At 40.7% G+C, this 20,339-nt stretch overlaps 1 protein-coding gene across 1 annotated transcript in view; it reads left to right on the forward strand.

The window, feature by feature from the left end:
• The window catches only part of TIAM2 (TIAM Rac1 associated GEF 2), a 96,508-nt gene that overhangs the window by 42,358 nt on the left and 33,811 nt on the right, over positions 1 to 20,339 (forward strand). The window contains exons 11-14 of the mRNA XM_041469954.1: positions 1,169 to 1,270; positions 1,695 to 1,776; positions 2,698 to 2,790; positions 3,818 to 4,066. Coding sequence (XP_041325888.1) covers positions 1,169 to 1,270; positions 1,695 to 1,776; positions 2,698 to 2,790; positions 3,818 to 4,066 — 526 coding nt within the window. The remainder of the gene's footprint in view (positions 1 to 1,168; positions 1,271 to 1,694; positions 1,777 to 2,697; positions 2,791 to 3,817; positions 4,067 to 20,339) is intronic.

Consider the following 20,339-nt stretch of genomic DNA (forward strand, 5'->3'; position numbering starts at 1 on the left):
GTCTTTCTATTCTGTGTGTAAAGCTTTTCATAAGCATTCTCTAATGCTGAATACTTTCTGCTCATCTGTCCTGGTTCTTTTCCTTCTTACATTTTCATTCTGCTCGGGTGAGTGTAAGGAATCTTTCTTCTTAAAAGAAAATGTTTGAATGCTGTGTGGATAAGGCTGAAGTTCAGAAGAGTTGTTAGGGTTTTATTTTTCCCCTTCATCCATGCTTTATGAAGTCTATACTTTTCTCATTTCTGTTTTCCATCTGAGGTTTTTGGATAACATGTATAAAACAACTTGTGCATTTGAATTCACTTTTTCAGGATTCAGAACACAAGTAACTTGTAAACTGCAGCAAGTAATAAAAATTAAGTTAATTACCAGTTACTCAGTAGAGTTAGATTTTGTAAGTAGCCGAGATGCGTTAAAGGGGTTAAATAACCCTCAGAGAGGGTGTCAGTCCTCTTCTTTTGGAAATGTTGCTTCCTCCTGTTTTAGAACTGTTGGTCTATTAATATGCTAAAATGAAACGTTTTGTGCCGTGGTCTCACCAGTATCCTGATTTTTTCAGAGCCTCCCATCAGGGGCTCAGCACTTTCAGGCTAATATCCTTTGGGAATATCCCTATTTCCCTTTGGCTTCCTGTTGAGACAGGATCTTTGCTTTGACCTCATGTGGTAAAATAAAAAAATAGGGGAAACTCTCTGATCATAGATGAAACCCAGCAATAAAAATAAAATCTAATAAAGGCAAACCCTTAGGGAACCTGCTTGCCATCCCATCTCCTCTCTTAACTGCCCATACATGCACACACATTTTCTACATCAGAAGCAAAAGCTGCTGAGCAGAACTGAATCATCAGAAGCAGTCATAGCAAAAGGTGGTTGTGAGTGTTAAGTTCAAAAGGCCAGAAGACTGTTGCGATATTAGTGCTCAGTTAATCTAATAGCCAAGACAGAGTGTTTATTAAAGGATTTGGGAGGATCATAAAGCAAAATGGAATCTTATATTTTAAGCAGTGCATCTAGTTTTGTTTATACTACAAAAATAGGTAGAAAATTATTTTTGAGATTGCTTTTTGCATGATTTTAGAAGCTTGTTCTGTGTGTGTCATTTCTTGGTCTTCTAGGATTCTGGAAATAAATAATGAATTCCAAACTCCATTATTTTTGTTCTTTAGATGAAACAGCTGGAGCCAAGACACTATGGCCTACAACTCAGAAGACTGGTTGATGAAAATACTGAGTATTGTGCTCCTGAACCATATGAATACATAGTAGACCAGGAAAGTATCTCCTTTTTGATAAAGTTTTCTGATGTCTCTAGCTGCAGTTGAGTTATCACCTGCAAATATGTGAAATTGAGATCTAAAATAAGGTTAAAAGCTGTTCTGGGACTGCATTCTGTTATTTTGGTTGACAGTTTTTAGTGGCTAGGCACTGCAAATACTTTCTTCAAGAAGAGTTTGAAGATTTGAATGAGACTTTTAGTACAAAAGTAAAGTGTCAGCTTGTACTCCAGAGTGGGTTTTTGGTCTTTAACTTTAGTCCCACTAATAGCAGTGATGCTTACACGGTAACACAATTCTCCATGTAAAGACTGCAAATCCTGTTGCAAAGAATTTTGTGCTTGTTTCTCATGCCGTATCTGGGATTTGATGCTTATATTTTCATAGTTTGATGACTTCTGCTACTGTTCCTTTCTAACAGGTGTATGATGAAATAGAAATTTGTCCATTAAATGTTTATCATGTTCATCTTACAAAGACTGAAAACATAAGTGATTATGGTAAGCTCTCAGGAATTCGTCTTTTTATTCTTCTCATTGCTTACTTTCTCTCTTCGGGACTTTTTAGTTTCTGAGAGCAGACAGAGCCGTCCTTGATAGCTCAAGTTGTGAGTCTGCAAAGAACTTGAGGCATTGTAACAAAGACCCAAACTGATTGTTTTACACTGCCAAGTGCATTTCTTATGTTTTGGAAGAGTTCACTTTCTAATTTTCCTGCAGCGGCCAAATAATTGAAGCATGGGCTTGTCAGAAAAATGAATGTCCTTTGCCAGGACTAATGTAAGTGCTCTCAGTCAGACACTGGTCAAGGTCTGCCTTTTTTTTTTTTGTAGTGGGATCCTCTGTTGGCACAGTATCAAAAGTATACTTTGGAACTAATTCTGACAGGCTTTTTGTCCAGGTGAGGTAGTTATGCCTAGGAGTAATTACATACCTTGCAAGGATACCTTTGTAAGGCAGCTTTATGCTGTACTTTAGCTGCAAGTCAGTTTTAAATTATTATTTTCTGACCTTTCCCACTCATTCGTCTAGTATAGTTTGTTGCTTTGTAATTTGGGTTTCCACTTTTTGGAATTGTTTAATACACTTCTATGTCTGAGGGAAACTCTGCAGAGCTCTTACTGTAAAGATGGACTGTGCTGTATTATGGAAATGTCATGGAGCTGAGGTAGAAAATACTTTTTTTGAAACATTTTTTTTTTCTTTTTTACATCAGAGCATGGCATTTTCTGGGAGTTGAAAAGTCTTACTAATTTTAACAGGTCTTATAATGATTGGGTAACCATGTGATAATTTCTATATGCTCTATGGGTGTGTTCTCATAAGAAGTATCTTCCTTCTCATGTAAATCTACTAAATACAGGAAATAAAAGGGGAATGTTCCTGAGAAAGTTTATTTGATTTAAACCTCTTTTACTTCAGGCTTTGCTGTCACAGCCCAAGTTGCTGAGAATGAACATCTCACCCATATCTTTGTAAGTGATGTTCTCCCTGATGGACTGGCATACAAGGAAGGTATTGTGTCCTGTTTTTGTTTAAAACTATTCATTATCTTTTTTGAGTCCAAAAACTTGAAGGAGCTTTAGTAATGCTGTCTCAAATATTTCTTGGCTTTTACTAGTCACAGTTTTCTTTCCTGAAGACCATGGAAAGTATGTAATAGTAGGAAAAATAGTGTCTACAGAGTAACTGAATTATCCTTTCAGCATAGTGGGGACAGTTCTTATTCACCCTTGGAGACAAAGTCTGTGTTCAGCCATCCAACTGAGTGCTTTTGCACAGAGGAACAGACTGGAGAAAGAGTTCATCTCACACTAGGGAACTTCATGGGCTTGATCAGTTTCTATGACCCATTGCTTCACTTTTGCTGGCAAAAAGCCTTCCTTCCCAGAACAGTTTTCTGCATACATTTCTGTGAGCACCTTCCCACTGCGCTGCTCAGAAACTGTGCCGCTCTTCATTGGCACGTGTGAGCATCATGTGGGTTCTGCTATCTGAAAAATAGCCCCAGAGAAATGGAGACAGAGATCTGAATTTGCTACCTGGTGTTAATATCTGCTTGTTGCTGACGTAGACAGCACTTGCCTCTGTTTAGATTTATATAAAAGCTGATAAAAACCTCCATCCTTAGTTGTTGCACCTTCGCATGAATAATTTGATCTGCATGGCTCTTGCCTTGTTCTTCACAGCTGATGAAATATGTGTTATGGTGCTGTATAGTGATGGTATCTGCTTGTGAGAGGTGCCTCTATTCTAATCTTCTTGAAAGCTGTGCTGCTCTCCCACCCACCCAATTCTGTAGCATCTTTAAGCAAAACCAACTTGATTGCTGTACTGTGGGTAGCACCTATCAAAGTAAGCAAGCATGAGGTCAATTACAGCACAAATAAAGCTCCCATTGGTTCTGATGGACTTGTGGTAGGATTAGGGTATTTGAATTCAAACCAAAAAGATAAAAGGCAAGCCAACATAAGGTTTGAGTTGTTACCCTTTTTACATTATATTACCTTTTTTTTTTTCCTTTGCTTTCACATGCTGCCAGGGCTCCGAGTAGGCAATGAAATCCTGAGCATAAATGGAGAGGCTGTGTCTGATCTTGATCTCAGGCAGATGGAGTTACTGTTTTCAGAGAGAAGCGTAATGCTTACAGTGAGAACAAGCCAGCAACCCTTATGTGTGTCCTGGTCAGATGGTGACATTTCCAGGGACCCAAAGAGTTTGTTGCCCCCTCCAAACCAGTCACAGCTCTTGGAAGAATTTCTAGATAACTTCAAAAAGAACACAGCAAATGGTAAGAAATTGACAATAATTCTATTACTTCCACTTCACTTCAAATATCACTTTTTTTTAAAACTCAGTCATAATTAAAATTGTGTGCTTGCCTTAAAAACACAAGTACAAACTGTTTAACTTCCATTTGTGCTCAATATCTGTCTGTTATTATTTTTTAGGGAGCAGAAATGGAACAGAATATGATTATATCTGCAGAGAAATGATAATATTTTAATCTGTTTGTCTTTACCATCCAGTATTATCAAGTGTTCTTTTAACTGTTCTGTGTCATCTCGAGTATCTCCAACAGATCCATTTCCCAGGCATCAGTGGTTGAAATGATGTGATGGCTTTCAGAAGCAGAGTATTCTGTGTTTGCCATGTTTCTGTGTGGCAAAGTACCACTTACATTAAGGGTATCTTCAATGCAGTAGTCATCATCACCTCAGAAAGGAGGCTCTGCTCCCATCCGGTGATACTGTGCTCCTGTTGGATACAGCGGCCATTGTGTAGAATAAAGCCTATGAAAAGAGCTTTTATGGGGATTGTTCTGCTTCTGCCTGCCCACATTCCTTACTCAGTGTAATACCATTGTTTTAAGCACTGGGTGGAGGATGTATCTTAACAGTGCTGTGTCAGGGTGAGATCCTGGTGGGTTGCCATGTGAGGAGCACCAGGCAGGGAAGGTGCCTGTGTGGTAAGGAATGCTCCTCGATGACATCACAGGCCCCCAGCCCCAAGGAGGTGCCAATGCCCACTGCTGGGTTGCCTTTCCAGCTGGAAATAGGAGGTGGCACATAGAGGGACTCTTACACTGGGGGTGGAGGTGAGCCAAGGTCTCCCTTCCCTTCCTTTATCTGATGTTACTTCACTGGAGAACCACATCCTATGATGCCAGAGCACTTGTGATTGTCTGTCTGAAATAGAAACGACGTGAGGCTTTGCTCCCCTTTCTTCCCATGCCTTGACTATTTTTCAAACAAGGTAGAAGCAAATTTAATGAGATTTTCAGTGGAAAAGGTGCAGTTTCGTCGCTATGACTCTGGAGGGTGCTAGTAAAATTCTGCAGGAAAGCTAGCCAGGATGCAGTGCTGAGTGAAGGGAGCAGCAAGAGATTCAAAAAGAGACCGCTGATTTTTGCATATAATTACGATGGCGAGTGTTTTCTGATTGGAATTTTTTTCGTAATTAAAAATGGGAGAAGAGAAAGAATCACATAGGAGAAGTTGTTAAAGTGGATTTAATTATAAAGCAATTTTATTAGGTCATCTTTTGAAATTAAAAGAAATCTGAATACAAGATTTGTGATTCAGTAAGTAGCATCTCTCTCAGGGGCCTTATTTCAATTTAAAATGCCATTAAATTGACTAGTGGCACATAAAAGTTAGTGTCATAAACCAAAAATTATGATAGAGCTAATTAATTACATAATTATATCAGGGCTATCATCAAGCTTGTTGGCTTGATATCATAGGCCAGCATTACCTCGAGTATTCAGTGTAATAAATGTATGTGTCCATTCACTAGATTCCTCATTCCTCAGGGATAAATTTGCAACCTGTTCAAATATTCCATTATAATAGGAAATTACTGTAGTATGTATTATACTTTAAGCACTAGTGGATAAAGGGACATAGTATATTTGCTTTTCTGCTTAAAAGCAGTTAAGGAAGATTTATTTTATTCTGAAAGGGAACAAATAGTTCTAAATTAAGCTTCGTGAGAAGAACAATTATGTTAATTTAATTCAGTGCTTAGTGTCTGATTACCTGATCAGTTCAAATGGAAACAGAAGAAAATGGCATTACTTTGAATTAATAGATAATCATAAAGGGTTTAATCATTAAGGGTTGTTCTGTGTCCTGTTACTCAGGAATTGAATAAGATTTTACATTGGTGGAGGGGATATTTAATGATCCAAGCAGAGATTTGGAGGCCAAGGACTCTTAAATTCATATCCAGTCTTTAGGAAATTCATAGAATCATTAAGGTTGAAAACACCTTGAAGGTCATCAAATCCAATGTTTGACCAAATGCCACCATGTCAACCAAACCACAGCATTCAGTGTCACATCCAAGTGTTCGTTGAACACTTCTGGGGATGGTGACTCCACCGCATCCCTGTGTATCCCATTCCAATGCTTAACCAACTGCCTTTTCAGTAGAGAAATACTTCCTGATGTCCAACCTGAACATTCTCTTGTGCAGCTTGAGGCCATTTCCTCTTGTCCTGTTACTTGCTGTCTGGGAGAAGAGGACAACCCCCATCTGGCTACACCCTCCTTTCAGGGAGTTGTAGAGGACAACAAAATCTCCTCTGGGCCTTCTTTTCTCGACGCTAAACAACCCAGCTCCCTCAGCCATTCCTCATATGACCTTTCCCAGCCTGTAGCTCTGCCTGGGGCTGTTGTGACCCACGTGCAGAAGCTGGCACTTGGCTTTGTTGAACCTCGTACCACAGGCCTCAGCCCACTGGTCCAGAGATCCCCCTGTAGAGCCTTCCTGCCCTCTGGCAAATCAACACTCCAACCCAATTTGGTGTCACCTGAAAACTGACTGAGGGGGCATTTCATCCCCTTGTCCAGATCACTGATAATATATTAAACAGGACTGGCCCCAGCACTGAGCCCAGAGTAGCACCACCCGTGACTGGCTACAGCTGGATGTAACTCCAATTCACCACCACTCTCTGGGCCCAGCCATCCAGCCAGTTTTTAACCCAGTGAAGAGTGCACTTGTCCCAGCCATGGGCTGGCAGTTCCTCCAGGAGAATCCTGTGGGAGGCCGTATCAAAAGGCTTTACTGAAAGCCAGGTTGGCTATGTCCACAGCCTTTCCCTCATCCAGTTGGGTCACCTCATCATTACAGGAGATCAGGTGGTTCAAGCAGTTCATGGCTTTCCTAAACCTGTGTTAGCTCTCCTAAACCGTGTTTTTCCTAAACCTGTCCCCTGGCTGTACTGTTTAATACTGTTCTGTCTGCTTAGGTAGAGTTGAGAGGGTCACTGTTAAGGCCACAGTTTTCAAAAATAATTTCTAACATTTGCTTATCTATATTGAGTCTGTTCTTCTGAAGTAGCACCTTTGAAAGTCAGTTAGTGCTGGAAGAAGGGACCTTTTTAAAAAATCAAGCTCAATTTGGCTGAAGGTACCTATCAGGAGTTAAAAAATCTCAATGCTTCTGCTTGTTGCCTCCCTGTTTATAGAAATTAACCCTGTCTTTCTAGAGTGCTATGAGGATTAATGAGCTAAAATTTACAAAGTGCTTAGAAAATGGAAATTTTCAGCACTGAGTCACACAGCAGTGCCCTGCCTAGTGGTTGGTGATGACCACCATGCGAAAGCAAAACAGAACTTAAAATCACTGGCTTCATATAACTTGGACAGTAATAGTTTGTGCACATTTGTTTAGTTTTATAACTGTTTGTAGTAACTCTGGTGAATGCATTTTCCTCCGTATTCTGCTGTGTTGAGGATACCCAATTATACCTCGTGGCAAACCATGGCAGCTTTTACTGTACAGAAGGGAAGTGATTGACTTTCTCCAAAGCCACTAATTTTGCCACTCCTGAAAATTATTCCCAGGGAGTTTTTGGTGAGAGTGATTCATTTTCTCCAAGAGGTTGTTGTACCCTTGTAGCTGTATTTTAGACCTTCTGTGGTTGTATCATTTGATCTCCCACATGGCACCACTATGTTCCTGCTGCTTAGCTGCTTGGTGAGTAATAAGTTTATCCTGGAAAAGAAATGAGATTAAATACTTTTAAAAAATGTACTCATAAATGTGGAGCAACTAAATTTGCTCCAATCCCCAGTGCCAAGAAACTTAAAGAAATATTTATGTAGAATTAAAAAATGAGGAAATTGGAATGAAGTTCTTAAAGCTGTGGAGAGAAAAAAAAAATAAAAAAAAAAATTTGAAAAGTGCCTCATTTTAGGATGGCATGGATATTTGAGGAAAAAACAACAGAGAAGGCACCAGAATTGAAAACTATATTTAGGGCAATGCTGTGTGGGTTTATGGTATATCTATAGATATACCATATCTATGGTATGAGGCGGGAGGCAGAAGCATTAGTAGGTGTGAAAGTTGGTTGCAGAATGTTAGTTACTGTCAGAGTTGAGCAATTTTTCTTTTTCCCCAGCAAGTGTGGTTTAGCCAAAAAAAGCTGTCGTTTTTGGTTAGCTGACACTGTTAAAATCAACCCTAATTTGTAAATAGAACAAGGGTCTCTGAGGGTTAGAAAGTTAAACGGGAGTTAAACGGGAAAAAAAACCACGTTAAAAAAAAAAAGAAAGAAAGAAAGAAAGAAAGAAGAAAATTAAAAAGTAAAAAATAAATGGGCATATTGTTCCTGTGCTCCGTGTTGTACTCCTCACCTGCGGGGTGGGGCACTTACCTTCTGTGCAGGGTTCCTGTCTGGCCTGTGTTTCTGGAAGCGCAGTCCCAGGAGCAGTGAAGAAGCCTTGGGTGCAGCTGACAAGGAGGAGGCTTGCTCCTCCTCCTCTTCCTCTAGCCCCATAGCACTCCTCCCACCCCTGTGCTGGCAGCAGCACTTGCTGCAGCCCCTGCAGCTAATCGAGGAGAAATCTTTCTCCCCAGCCCCCGCACACTCAGGGAGTTGAACTGATGGGTGCAGAGTTCTGACAAGGGCCAGAGCCAGGTAAGGAGGAGGAGGAGCGGGGAGCAGGCAGGTGCCAGAGGGGAGCTGCTTGCAAGGAGAGCTACTCTCAGAGGCAGAAAGTTCTCTTTCGGTTCAGCTGCCCGCAGAACACTGCTCTAGCCACTTTGGAGCAAGGGTTTTGCCCTCTGCTTTCCTCCCTCTTGCACGAATGCCTGAGCAGCAGTGTAGTCTGGGACATGCTGGTTTGAGTCACTCCTGCTGAAGCTATTTTGTGCTGTAAAAGGCACGGCTGGAGTCAGGGAGGGAGATAGTCAGGCTTCGTGCTTTTTTGACAAATGGCTGGGCTGTGTGCTGGAGAGGAGCAGTTACATTTTAGCTCCTGATCTGCTAAACATTGAGATATTTTTGCAAAGTGTCAGTGCTTCAGGAGGAGGACCAATGGTTTGAATCCTCACATGGAAAGTGGCTCTTCTGTTCACCAAGACATGTGCAGCATCTGATTTTAATCTTAGTAAGCACCCGCAGAGGCAAAGCACATCAGTTGATCACAAGTTTAATTTTTATATTACTAAATTATTTAAAAAATTACCTTAATAATAACAACTGATTTGGATTCAATTACAAGGTACTTCCTGTTTCAAATGCACTTTGCTAGGTGTTCTAGATGACTCTGTAAAGTGTAATTACAACTCACTGCTTCTCCAGAAAACTTTGCTTCATTCAGCTTTGTCAGATACCACCGAGTTGAGGGAGGAAAAGGAAGACAGAGGTTGGCTCTGCTACCACCTGTCTCTCTGCATGTCGTTGTGCACACCTTTCCACATAGCACCCTGTATGTCTTCTTTCAGCCCCAACCTACCCTGAATATCAGAAAGAGCTATGTGTCCTTCTTAAGAGAAGAGATAAAGTTAGGAAGATGTTGACACTAAGATGGCCTCTAGCTCCAACAGCTGGGGGCTGTGCCTGGACCACTGGCTCAGACCACTCTGCTTCTTGCTGTCTGCCCATAGCTCTTTGTAAATGTCTTTAATGCTGAAAGGATTTCATAAACTAAAGTAAAACTAAAACTTAACTGAAAAGCATTTCTAAAATGACTTCTACTTTTAGTTCTGCCCAAATCAGGTCCTGTTGGTTTGCCTAAATGCTGTTTCAACATATAAATTCTCTTTGTTGTGCTGTAGGGCATCTCCTTCCTTGTGCTTTGTGTGTGAGGTATCAAAGAAATCTGGTTTTATTCTTTCACAGAAAATTCCTTTGAGCTCAGAAGAGCTGAATATTGCTTCTTAGCTCCTCAAGTCCCAAGGATGCCCGCAGTCCTGTTAGATAATGGGCCCTGATATCTGTTAGCTGTGCAGATCTGTACACATTGCTCCTTCTTGCCTGGTGGATCTAATACCAGGTATATGGCTGTTTTGTGTGGTGTAAGGCAACGTAGTGGGAAAGCCTCTCTGCAACACAGACACGTAGCTGTCTATGCAGCATGACCGCTTATATGCCTGAAGATAGTCAGTCTGCTGGGCTTTCTTTTCCTTACTTATTACCCAGTTCAGTGGGAAACCACAAAGATGTGATAGGACATGCTCGTCAGAGCAAGCGCAAGGGGCGGGCTGTGTGTTGACAGTAGTCTTGGACAGCTGTGGTGGGTTGGCTCCTGCTCCAAGCTGTTTGTGCACTGTGAACACAAGTGTCTTCGTCCTGCGCTCTTGTGAATCGCTGGGAAAAGACTAGGTCTGACCTGTGACAATTCCTGGGACTGTAGCAGTGTAGGGATCAATTCAGAGGAAGCATTTGTCTCTTCAGAAGCTGGATCCATTGGAGCACTTGTTGCCTACTGCGTATTTTGCAATACAAGTGTTTCCCAAGAGTGGCACTTCAGCGAGCTCTTGCTGGCTCTTGAAAAACTGTCCTGTTGGCTTTCTGCTAGATGTGTGTGCACCAAATTAAAAAATTGCTTATGCTATAAAATGCTCTTCATTGTGCTTTCCTACTGGAAGAGCATTCTGTTCTGCTTTGCTAAATGCTGCTATGATTTAATCCCTGTGAAGTCAGTGGGCCAAATTGTTGTTTTTTTTGTTTTTTTTTTTTTTTTTTCCTGAATGTAAAATTCATTACACCCTGTATAGCTGCACCTTCTGGCTCAGTGATATGTAGGCATAAATCATCATATTGCCCTTCCTACTAAATTCTGTAGAGTGACAATATGGATAGCAAGGAGGTTTATTAATTATGATAAAGTTAGAGACATCCACATATAGACTAGTGCTGTAGGCATGATTTAAAACACATCAAATAGCAGATGTTCTGTGTTTCAGAGAGGTAAGGTAGGTTGAATAATGATAAAAACTGTCTAAGCTAGCCACAAATTCTTGCTAACTATTAAGTAACTTTTGCTCTCATTTTTCCTTTCTGTTTTCATTACTTTTGTGCCTATAAATCTGAGATGGAGAAGAAAATGCACTGCTGAGGTGGTATACTTGGAACCTGGGCAGGGCTAGCTCCATTTGCTTTCCAGCCCTCCTCAGCTGAAGTGACCTCTGAGGGCAGCCAAAGCCTCCCATGTGAGCAATCCTGCAGAAGCAGCAAAAACAAGGAGAGGGACCCCTGACAGCACCCCGGCATGTCCAGCAGCTGTAGCTTGGAAGGCCTATTGGCAGCAGTGGGTTGCAGCCTTTGCTGACTTAGAGAGGATGGTGGTGTTGAGGACCCAGCTTGGGTCCTGCAGGCACACATGTCCAGCTGTTGAACTGGAATAGTAGGGTGATGATGCATGAGCTGTGGGTAGCACTGGCCTCCAGTGAGACTGTATGGAAGAAGGCATTTGTTACACACTTAGGAAACAAAAGCATTTAGGTAATAGTCTGAAATGTTGGTGTGAAGTGTTAAACTTCAAACTGAAAAGGCTGAACAGCTGCCCAACCGGCAGATACTTGGGCAGAGAAAGTATAGAATGTTAAATAACCGTATAGAAACAAACCACTGAGATGCAGGGGCTGATCAGGCATTGCTACAGAAGTGCAGGCAGCTATTTCCTATTGTGTTGCTAATTTGTATCTCCTATTGATTGTTGAATTAGCTAATGAGTCAAATGACCTTGCCTCAGCATGAACTGTTAATGGACAAAGGAATCTAAAGGACTCTGCTCTAGCATTAAAATGGATGTTGCTGTAGATATTTAGAAAAAAAAGAAATATAAGAGAGCCTATAGAAAGTCAAACTTGTACAAGTAGGTGGCTGATTGGAGTGAAGCCACTGTTCAGCATGTCGCCCAAAATGTCTTAAGAAAGCTGTACGATACAAGAATATTTGCATGAACATACTGCCTTTTTCTATACTTGAAAATGTGGAATGTTAAAAGAAGTGTCACTTTCCTCACTGAAGGGTGAGAACAAAGGAGAAAGACTTGTCCTGCTTGATCATTTCAGATCCTAGCCAGAAGTAGGAATTTCTCTTTGTCTAGGCAGTATCACATATGCAAATAGAAGCAGCCAGGTTGCACTGTACATTGGGAAGCATGTAAAGCACCTTCTGATGTTTCCTAGTTTGCTCCCTGAAGCCAAAACATATGGATGGAAGGGGCCATGAAGGGAATCTTCTTGGCTGGTCTGTAATTGCATGTCTTGTTTGGTAACAATTACTCTAGTTAGTGACAGGCCTCTAGTAATTCTGTGTTTAAGAATCCTGTCTAGGAAGTCTGATGTTATGACAGCTATATGCTAATTTTCTTTCCAGATTTTAACATATGGAAAGGATTCCTGAATGAGTCTCCAGCTACATCAAGGAGTGATTTGTTACAGCCTAACCTGAGAGCATACCTTCTAGCCAGTCTCAAAATAGGTTACAAACATCCAGACCACCAAAAAGTGTTACAAGCCAAAATATCTTACAGAGATGTAATAATTTCTGAATTACTAAATTCACTTAATTGTATTTGTGTTTTTCTAACTGAACTTGGGTTCAATTTTCTAGAGACTGAAGTTACTAGTGCTAGGAGATTCAGGTCACGATAATATAGCAATAAGAATTTGAGCTAGTTGTTATCTGAAGTTAGTTCAAAGGCTTTCAGAAGAACTTGAAAATTTCCTAGGCAAAAAGAGGAAGGTGGTTTTGAATTGATAATAAATTTAGTGTTTCACTATCTTTTAGACTGTTGGTTAAAGCAGCATGAAAGCTGTGAACCACTGTACAGTTAGTAACCACAATTACTGCCTGCAAATACATTTGGATTTACTCCAACATTAGAGTTAATACTGTGAGTACCAGCTGTGGGGAAAAAAAATGGACTGGCACTGTGCAATACTTAAAAACTTATACAGATTCCATGAATTGAGCTAACATGAGCACTCAATTAATTGGAGATTAATAAGAATCTGCACTTGGGGTCCATGGTACCTTAGTCTCTTGCCCAGATCCATAGAGAACCTCAATGAAGATAAAAAAGTGAACCAAATTGCTTTGGCTTTCAGCTTGAAATGGTAGAGAATATAGTGAGTTTCAGTGGGCATTTCTCATCTGTGGCTGCAATCTACCCACCTTCCCTTAAAAATCTGTTTTCTTAATGCAGAAATTACCTAGAGACAGTTTTCAGCCTAGAAATCAAATGTGACCGTAAAAACTCCTCATGAATAAGCTCAGTGTGTAGCAGCTATTTTTCATACGTTGAGGCTTGTTCTAGTAGGATGTAAGAATGCAAAAAACTGATTTGTTTATTTATTTGCTACTATGACATGCAGAAGAAATAGATGAATAATGAGGTAAAGTAGGACTTTTCAGTCCACTTTTCCTAGGTGGAAATCAGATCTCTACTTGTTACTTGAACTGGACCATTCTTGTGTCATGGTCTTTGAATTCTTTCTCAGCTGACTTATCACCAAATTTCTAATAACCTTTATCTGGCCAAAGATTGTTTAGAGTAAAAAAACTGCTTTATTTGAAGGCCTTGAAGAATTCAATGTCTCCAAACACCTTTTGATGTTTACCCAGACATGGGCCCTCATGATGGAAACCCTGTAGCAGAAACTCCCATGTCCTCTTGTATCACAACTTCACTAAACTTACCTAGATGTATCCCCAAAACTTCATCTTCTAGACCCTCCTCACTTTTACCAGCAATTTTTCCAATGCAAATGGCCACTGTGGGACAGTTAATGAATCTTCCATGGAGTCTTCTATTGCTTTTCTTCTTCCTGACCATAGTTATTGTGTTCTTTGCAACATAGAGGAAAATCTAAAGGGCTGTAGAGATTGTGTGGGCTCTGTCATGTATACTAACTGGTGGGTGCCCCTTCCATGCTGATCCCAGGGGATAACATGAGCCAAAGAACTGAAAAGACTTATCCTCGCATAAGAAGACATACGAGTTATTCATAGCTGAACTAGTGAACCCAGAACTCTTCATCTCACTGGTGGAACTTGGATGTCTTCTCTAAAAGAGATTGTGAGAATGTATTTTGAAAACCATTCAATAAATTCCTTTAGATCAACTATTACTTTTTTGAAAGATATTTCTTGAAGTTTTTCGGAAAGGAAAAGGATACAGAAGGAATGCTTACAGATCTATTTTTCAACTTCATTACAAAAGTAAATATACTGTTGAAAACCTGAAATACATTAGGTTGTATAAAACCAAAAGAAATAAGCACACGCATACTACCTGCCAGGCTGAACTGTTTAACTGAAGTTATGAGTGGTGGTCTCTGAGGGAGCATTTTTAGAGCTCATTATGATGATATTTGTCTTCTCCAGGCAGTGCTGGAATGGTTCACCTACCACTCCCTGTTTTTCAGTAAGTCTGAAGGCATGAAGACCACCAAAGCTTTATTCCTTTGTGAGAGTTGGCTCAGACTTGGTATTATTTGCAGCAGGGATTTTGGAAATATTTGTTATCTTCTCTTGGAAGTTTACTTTTCTCTTGATAGTAACATTGGCTAGAAGAATATGATAACTGTAAGCTTATCATAATTAACTGATCAGTCTGGGGAATTTGCAAAACAATGAAAAATGCAGCTTTCCATACACCTGGCTTAAATTTATTACCCAAATGTAATATCTCATTTCCAGATAAACCATACAGGCGATTATGGAAACTCTCTGTAACAGGGAGTGGAATATCCTACATGCCGAAGATCAGCTGTGTTGTGTTTTATTGGTGGTTTCTAGAACATTTGGGAATTACTGAAAATATTGAATACATTCTTTGCTAGTGGATAGTCTGGACCTCCTGCAATCCTTTACACTTTTGGATCCTAATTTTTTTCAAGCTAAAATTCATATTACTATTCTCAGAAGTAAGTTGATGCCCATTTTATTGCTGTTTTGCACAATCTGTCTGAAATCACTGGACAATACTACTGTTTAAAAAATGCTGTCAGTTGCTCTGATCTGATATCAGGATATCAGTCTTTTACAGACTAGGCCAAGCCCATCATAACTGCTTGAGTGCCGCTGTATCTACAGCATCTCACTACTGCAGATTAAAAACTGCAGCAGAGAGGACAGGAAGTGAGAGTCCTCTTTCCCTTTCAAGTACTAGAGAACTACAAACAAGAAAGTGATGAGTTTGTTGCAGTAGAGTTGTTAATGAACATCAGAGCTGGAATCAGCAAGAAACTGGGGTAGGACAACTGTTGGGGCTCATTACCCATGTGCACTTGTGATATAAATGTTCTCTAAGTCATAAACATTCTTTGCCAGGATCTTTAAGCACCAGTATGAATGAAACTTAAAGTATTTATTGTGCTCTACTGAAGAGACAGAGGCTTCTGGCTATTTAACCTGTGTAGCTGTATTACGTATGTATATATTTGTGTGATATTTGTGCTATGCTGGTGATAGATAAACCCAGGATGGGAAGGAATTTCCAGACTCAGCACGTCCAATCCTCTGCTTGTTATGGCTTTGGACAACCCTATTGATACATTTATCCTATTCCATTTTAAAATAGATTGTTTGCAGTCTTTGTGCCTAGGTAAGTATGTTCTAGAAATTTATTTGTGTGATGGTTGAAAACCAGTGTTCTAATTGCCAGTGCAGACATATTCCTGGCCAGTGGAATGACTTGATCAGGATCTGATGGCCTTCGCCATTGCTTAAGTAACTCTAGCTCACAGCTACATGTTGTCAACCCCTTCTCCACACTTCCACATTTTCCTTTCATGTTTCCAACTCAGGAGTCCCAGCTTATAGAAGCAATGCTTCTTACAGGTCCCTGAAAGTGTCTTCCATGTGATTTCATTCTAGGACTGTGCCTTCATCTTCAAGGTCATCCACGTGTCCTTTATGCATCTCCAGTTGTGCTCCTAATTAACGCTCTGTAGTAACTTTGAATGATTCGAGTATTTAATTGGAGTACTTACTATTGTACTTTCTTTGCTGAGACAAATAATGAAAATATCAAATAAAATTAGTCCCCAAACCCATCTTGCACAAAAACTACAATCTAGCCCTTCCCAGGCCTAGGAGTTAATTCAGACAAATCTCTTCTCATCTTACCTGCTAGCCAGTTCTGTCTTGTTTTAATTCCTATCCTTTTCATTTTGGATAACAATTTCCCCAGGGATATTATAAAAGTTTCCTAGTTTTTTTTCTTTTTTAGCTAAGTTTCCAGAAGGTTCTTTTTATCCTTTAGTTTTGTCTTTAAAAAAATACTTTATTGAAGGTGGATGTCAGATTAGTTTGACACAATCTGCTTACCCATAATGTGTATATGTTATAGTCCATTTATCCTCACATTTCTGATTTTTCTTTCCTTGAATTTATTGTGAAAGCCTAAGCTTACTACATAGGTATAGATCTGTATTTTCCAAAATCAGATTACCCCAGCATTCTCATTCTTTCTCCAAGCGTAGCTATTGGATGTTATCCACCGGCTGTATAGCCTCATCCTCTTTTCCCCATTATCAGTTGAATAATTTATTGATATATTTGCTCCTGAGTTTCAATTTCACATACCAGGTTTTATATATTGAGAGCTGAAGTTCAGTCCTCTGCTCAGCTGCTTGAGTGCAGCATGGCTTGCACCCACCTCAGACGTCGCCATTTTCTGATCATTAATTGCTGTCCTGCCTTACTCATCCCTGTTGATTACAGACAGATTTCAGCCTAGTTCAGCCAAGCCCTATGGGACTGGTTTTACCCTGACTCTCTGTTTTAGTGAGTGTTGGTGATGTGGTAAGTGGATCAGGTGAAGTCAGGGATACCAGGGAAGACCCACAGCTGCTCACTGTTAATCAAGCACCTCCCCTTAGCTGAGACAAGCCTGGGTGCAGTTCCCTCACCTGATTCTGACAAAACGTGTGACTTCATCTCGCTTGCCCTCTCTCTCCTACAGCTGAGGATAGTTATCAAGTAGTGCACAGAGCTGCTGCTCCTCACAGATCTGAAAATGATGCCCTGCAGTGGTCTTGGAGTGAGAGACTGAGTAGATGTAATTTTTCTGTGTTGTCTTCTCATGCAGATGTAAAGGGAATTTTTATTCAATTTATCATTGTCTTTGGAGTGGCAGGTGGAAACACTCCTTCTTGCCATGGTTTGAAAAAAGAGGTGGTTACACCACCTACACAGTGCTTGACATTTGATAACACTTGACATGCTTGTGATGGTTATTTGGCATTTTTTAAATCAGCAAGAGCAGTCTGAAATGGAACAAGTTCTGATGCATTATGAAAAGAGAACTAAAGAAACAGGATCCTCAGTTCCTACTCTCTCCTCATGATGATTTTGCCTTTGTAGTGAGCAGCTGAACTGGTAAGAACATCTTTGACTTGAAAGTAATTAAGGCTTCTTTGTTAATTAAACAGAAGAAGAAAGATAAGTGACATTTGCAATTGCTGATGGCTTCTTTATGGTAAATGAATTGCCGGATGGTCGATGTTGATGTTTTCCAGTTGATTTCCTTTGGATTCTTGGCTGGGATTGCAGCAGAGATTATTATTGTCTCACACATCTGCTAGACGATGAGTTTCCATTGTACCTCACTGCTCACAAACACATGAATAACTTCCACATTCACCACTTGTGCGTGTATCACTGCATCAACATGGGAAGAAGCATTCCCGTAGGCATACAGAGCTCTTGGATATGCTGCATGTGTTTGTTTTTCAAACCAACTGTCCCATCTGTGTGCTCTGTGCCTGTTTTTAATTGAATGTTGAGCAGTGAGGAACATGACTTAAGAAGTGTGTTTACTCTCAGTTTTTAGTGGTTACACTCTAAGTTCTCTTGAATGATCGAGTCACTTACCTGCCTGCCAGCAAGACACAACACATTGCAGTTGTAATGGCTTCTTTGGTGGTGCTGTTGGTAACTAAAGGTGCTGTGTTCTTAGTTCTTGGTGGTTCTTTGCTAGACACCAAGAAAAATGTTTAATATGCATTTCATGTGATGTAGTTTAAGCTCTGCGCATAGAGGCACTCTTTTCCCCCCTGTGCTTTTCTGGGAATCCTAGCATTTGTCTGCTCTTGCTATTCTTCTTGTTTGCAACAAGCTGATTGTATTGGGTTTGTGTTACAAAGTCTTGGTAGTCGGGGCCTACAGGGGTGGCTTCTGTGAGAAGCTTTTAGATGCTTCCCAGTGCCAGCTGGCTCCAGTATGGACTCATCACTGGCCAAGGCTGAGCCCATTAACAGTGTTGGTAGCTCCTCTGGGATAAGATATTTAAGAAGTGGGGGAAAACCCTGCATGATCACAGCTGGAGGGAGGACTGAGAATGTCCGAGAAAAACAGACACCAAGGTCAGTGAAGAAGGAAGGGTTGGGATGTGCTCTGGGTGCTGGAGCAGACCTTGCAGCCCTTGGTGCAGACCACGGTGAGGAAGCTGCTCCACTGCAGCCCACAGAGAGAGATCCGCCTGCAGAAGACCCATACCAGAGCAGATGGATGCAGGAAGGAGGCTGTGATCCCATGGGAAGCCCATGCTGGAGCAGGTTTGCTGGCCAGATTTGTGACCCTGTGGGGGATCCACCCTGGAGCAGTTTGTTCCAGAAGGCCTGCACCCTGCGTTAGGGACCCAAGCTGGAGCAGTCTGTGAAGAACTGCAGCCCCTGGGATGGAGTCGTGCTGGAGAAGTTCAAGGAGGACTGTCCTCCATGGGAGGGTCTCCATGCTGGAGCAGGGGAAGAGTGTGAGGAGTCCTCCACAAGAGGAGGAAAAGAGCAGCAGAGCCAATGTGTGATGAACTGATCACAATCCCCCATTCCCTGATGCCCTGTGCTGCTCAGGGGAAAAAGGGAGAGAAAATCAGGAATAAAGTTAAGTCATGGAAGAAGAGAGGGGTGAAGGTGTTTTTAAGATATGGATTTATTTCTCATTATCCTACTCTGATTTGATTAGTAATAAATTAAACAAATTTTTCCAGGTTGCATTGGTTTTGCCTGTGACTAGTGAATGATCTCTCCCTGGGCTTATCTCAACCCATGACCCTTCCATAATATTTCTCTCCCCTGCTCAGCTCAGTGATCGAGCTGCTTTGGTGGACACTTCGTGTCCAGCTAGGGTCAACCTACCAAACTGACTTAGTATTTTCTTTTCTGGAGACACTCCTCTTTGCTAGACTGGGAAAAAGTATCTGCTTCAGAGGTTCCTGTATCCCAGCTGGAAGTGATAAACATTTCAACTCAGCAAGCATGAGTGTGTGTGTAAACAGGACAGAGGTGTACTGCAGCAAAGAAAAATTATGTTAAAAGATTTAAACCATGTTTTGTTTAACTCATTATTATCAGTCCCATTTTTCTTCCAGACAGTTTTATCACAAGTATGTCAGTAGAATAAATCAAATGTACTACTGTAATGGAGCTGTATGGGCAGATTTAGCTGTGATACACTCACCATTTACTATGCTGGAAAGCCTCTCAAGCAATGTTTTCAGTGAAGTATTCCATGTTTTCTTTAAGTAGAGAGAAGCATAATTCTAGTAACATCAGAGTTTTGGGTTTTTTTTGGTTTTTTTTTTTTTTTTTAAATGATTGAAAAATCCTGGACGTGCTGGTTTGACCTTGAATTTCAAAGATTTTTAGGAACATATATCTCCCTGTATACTTCTCCATCCTCATGGCCAGCAAAAGAACCAGAATAATATATACTGGAACAAATTTGTACTTGCACAGTGATAGCATCATTCTTAATCTTGTGCAAATTCTATACAGTTTTGTTGCTAGTTTTACCTGAAAGAATACTGGTTAGCCAGTCTGTAAGAGAACACTTCCACATTATTATTTGTGAACATCTTTGATAATGTGAATGCTATTTAGAGCTAAATCCAAATTTTAATGGTAAAAGAAGATAGATTTTGTAGGGTTTGGCTTTGCTAGTCCCCTTGCACTTATCACTGGAAGTAGAAAGAATTTCAGTGTTGAACTTTTTGCTGTGTTTATATCCTTAAGCTTTGCATTTGTAATTACCCATTCTCTAATATCTCTTTTTTTTTGTGGGGGGCGGGGGGGGAAGGATGCAGTGAGGGGGTTGAGCTATGCAGCTGATATTGGTGCTTCTGTGCTTTTTGGGAATAGTCTGTAGGAGCAGATCCAAAGGAAGTCCCCTTCCACAGCAAAAGAAGGAAGAGGAGACAGGATATGGATGCTAAACTGATCAACAACCCATACATCCTTCCTTCCTTCCTTTCTTCCCTCCCCTTGTTAGTTCTGCATACAATGTAGGATGTCTTTTTTCACCTTGG

The sequence above is a fragment of the Pyrgilauda ruficollis genome, unplaced genomic scaffold, assembly GCF_017590135.1.
Source record: "Pyrgilauda ruficollis isolate IOZ18807 unplaced genomic scaffold, ASM1759013v1 scaffold24, whole genome shotgun sequence".
In the NCBI taxonomy this organism is placed as follows: Eukaryota; Metazoa; Chordata; class Aves; order Passeriformes; family Passeridae; genus Pyrgilauda; species Pyrgilauda ruficollis.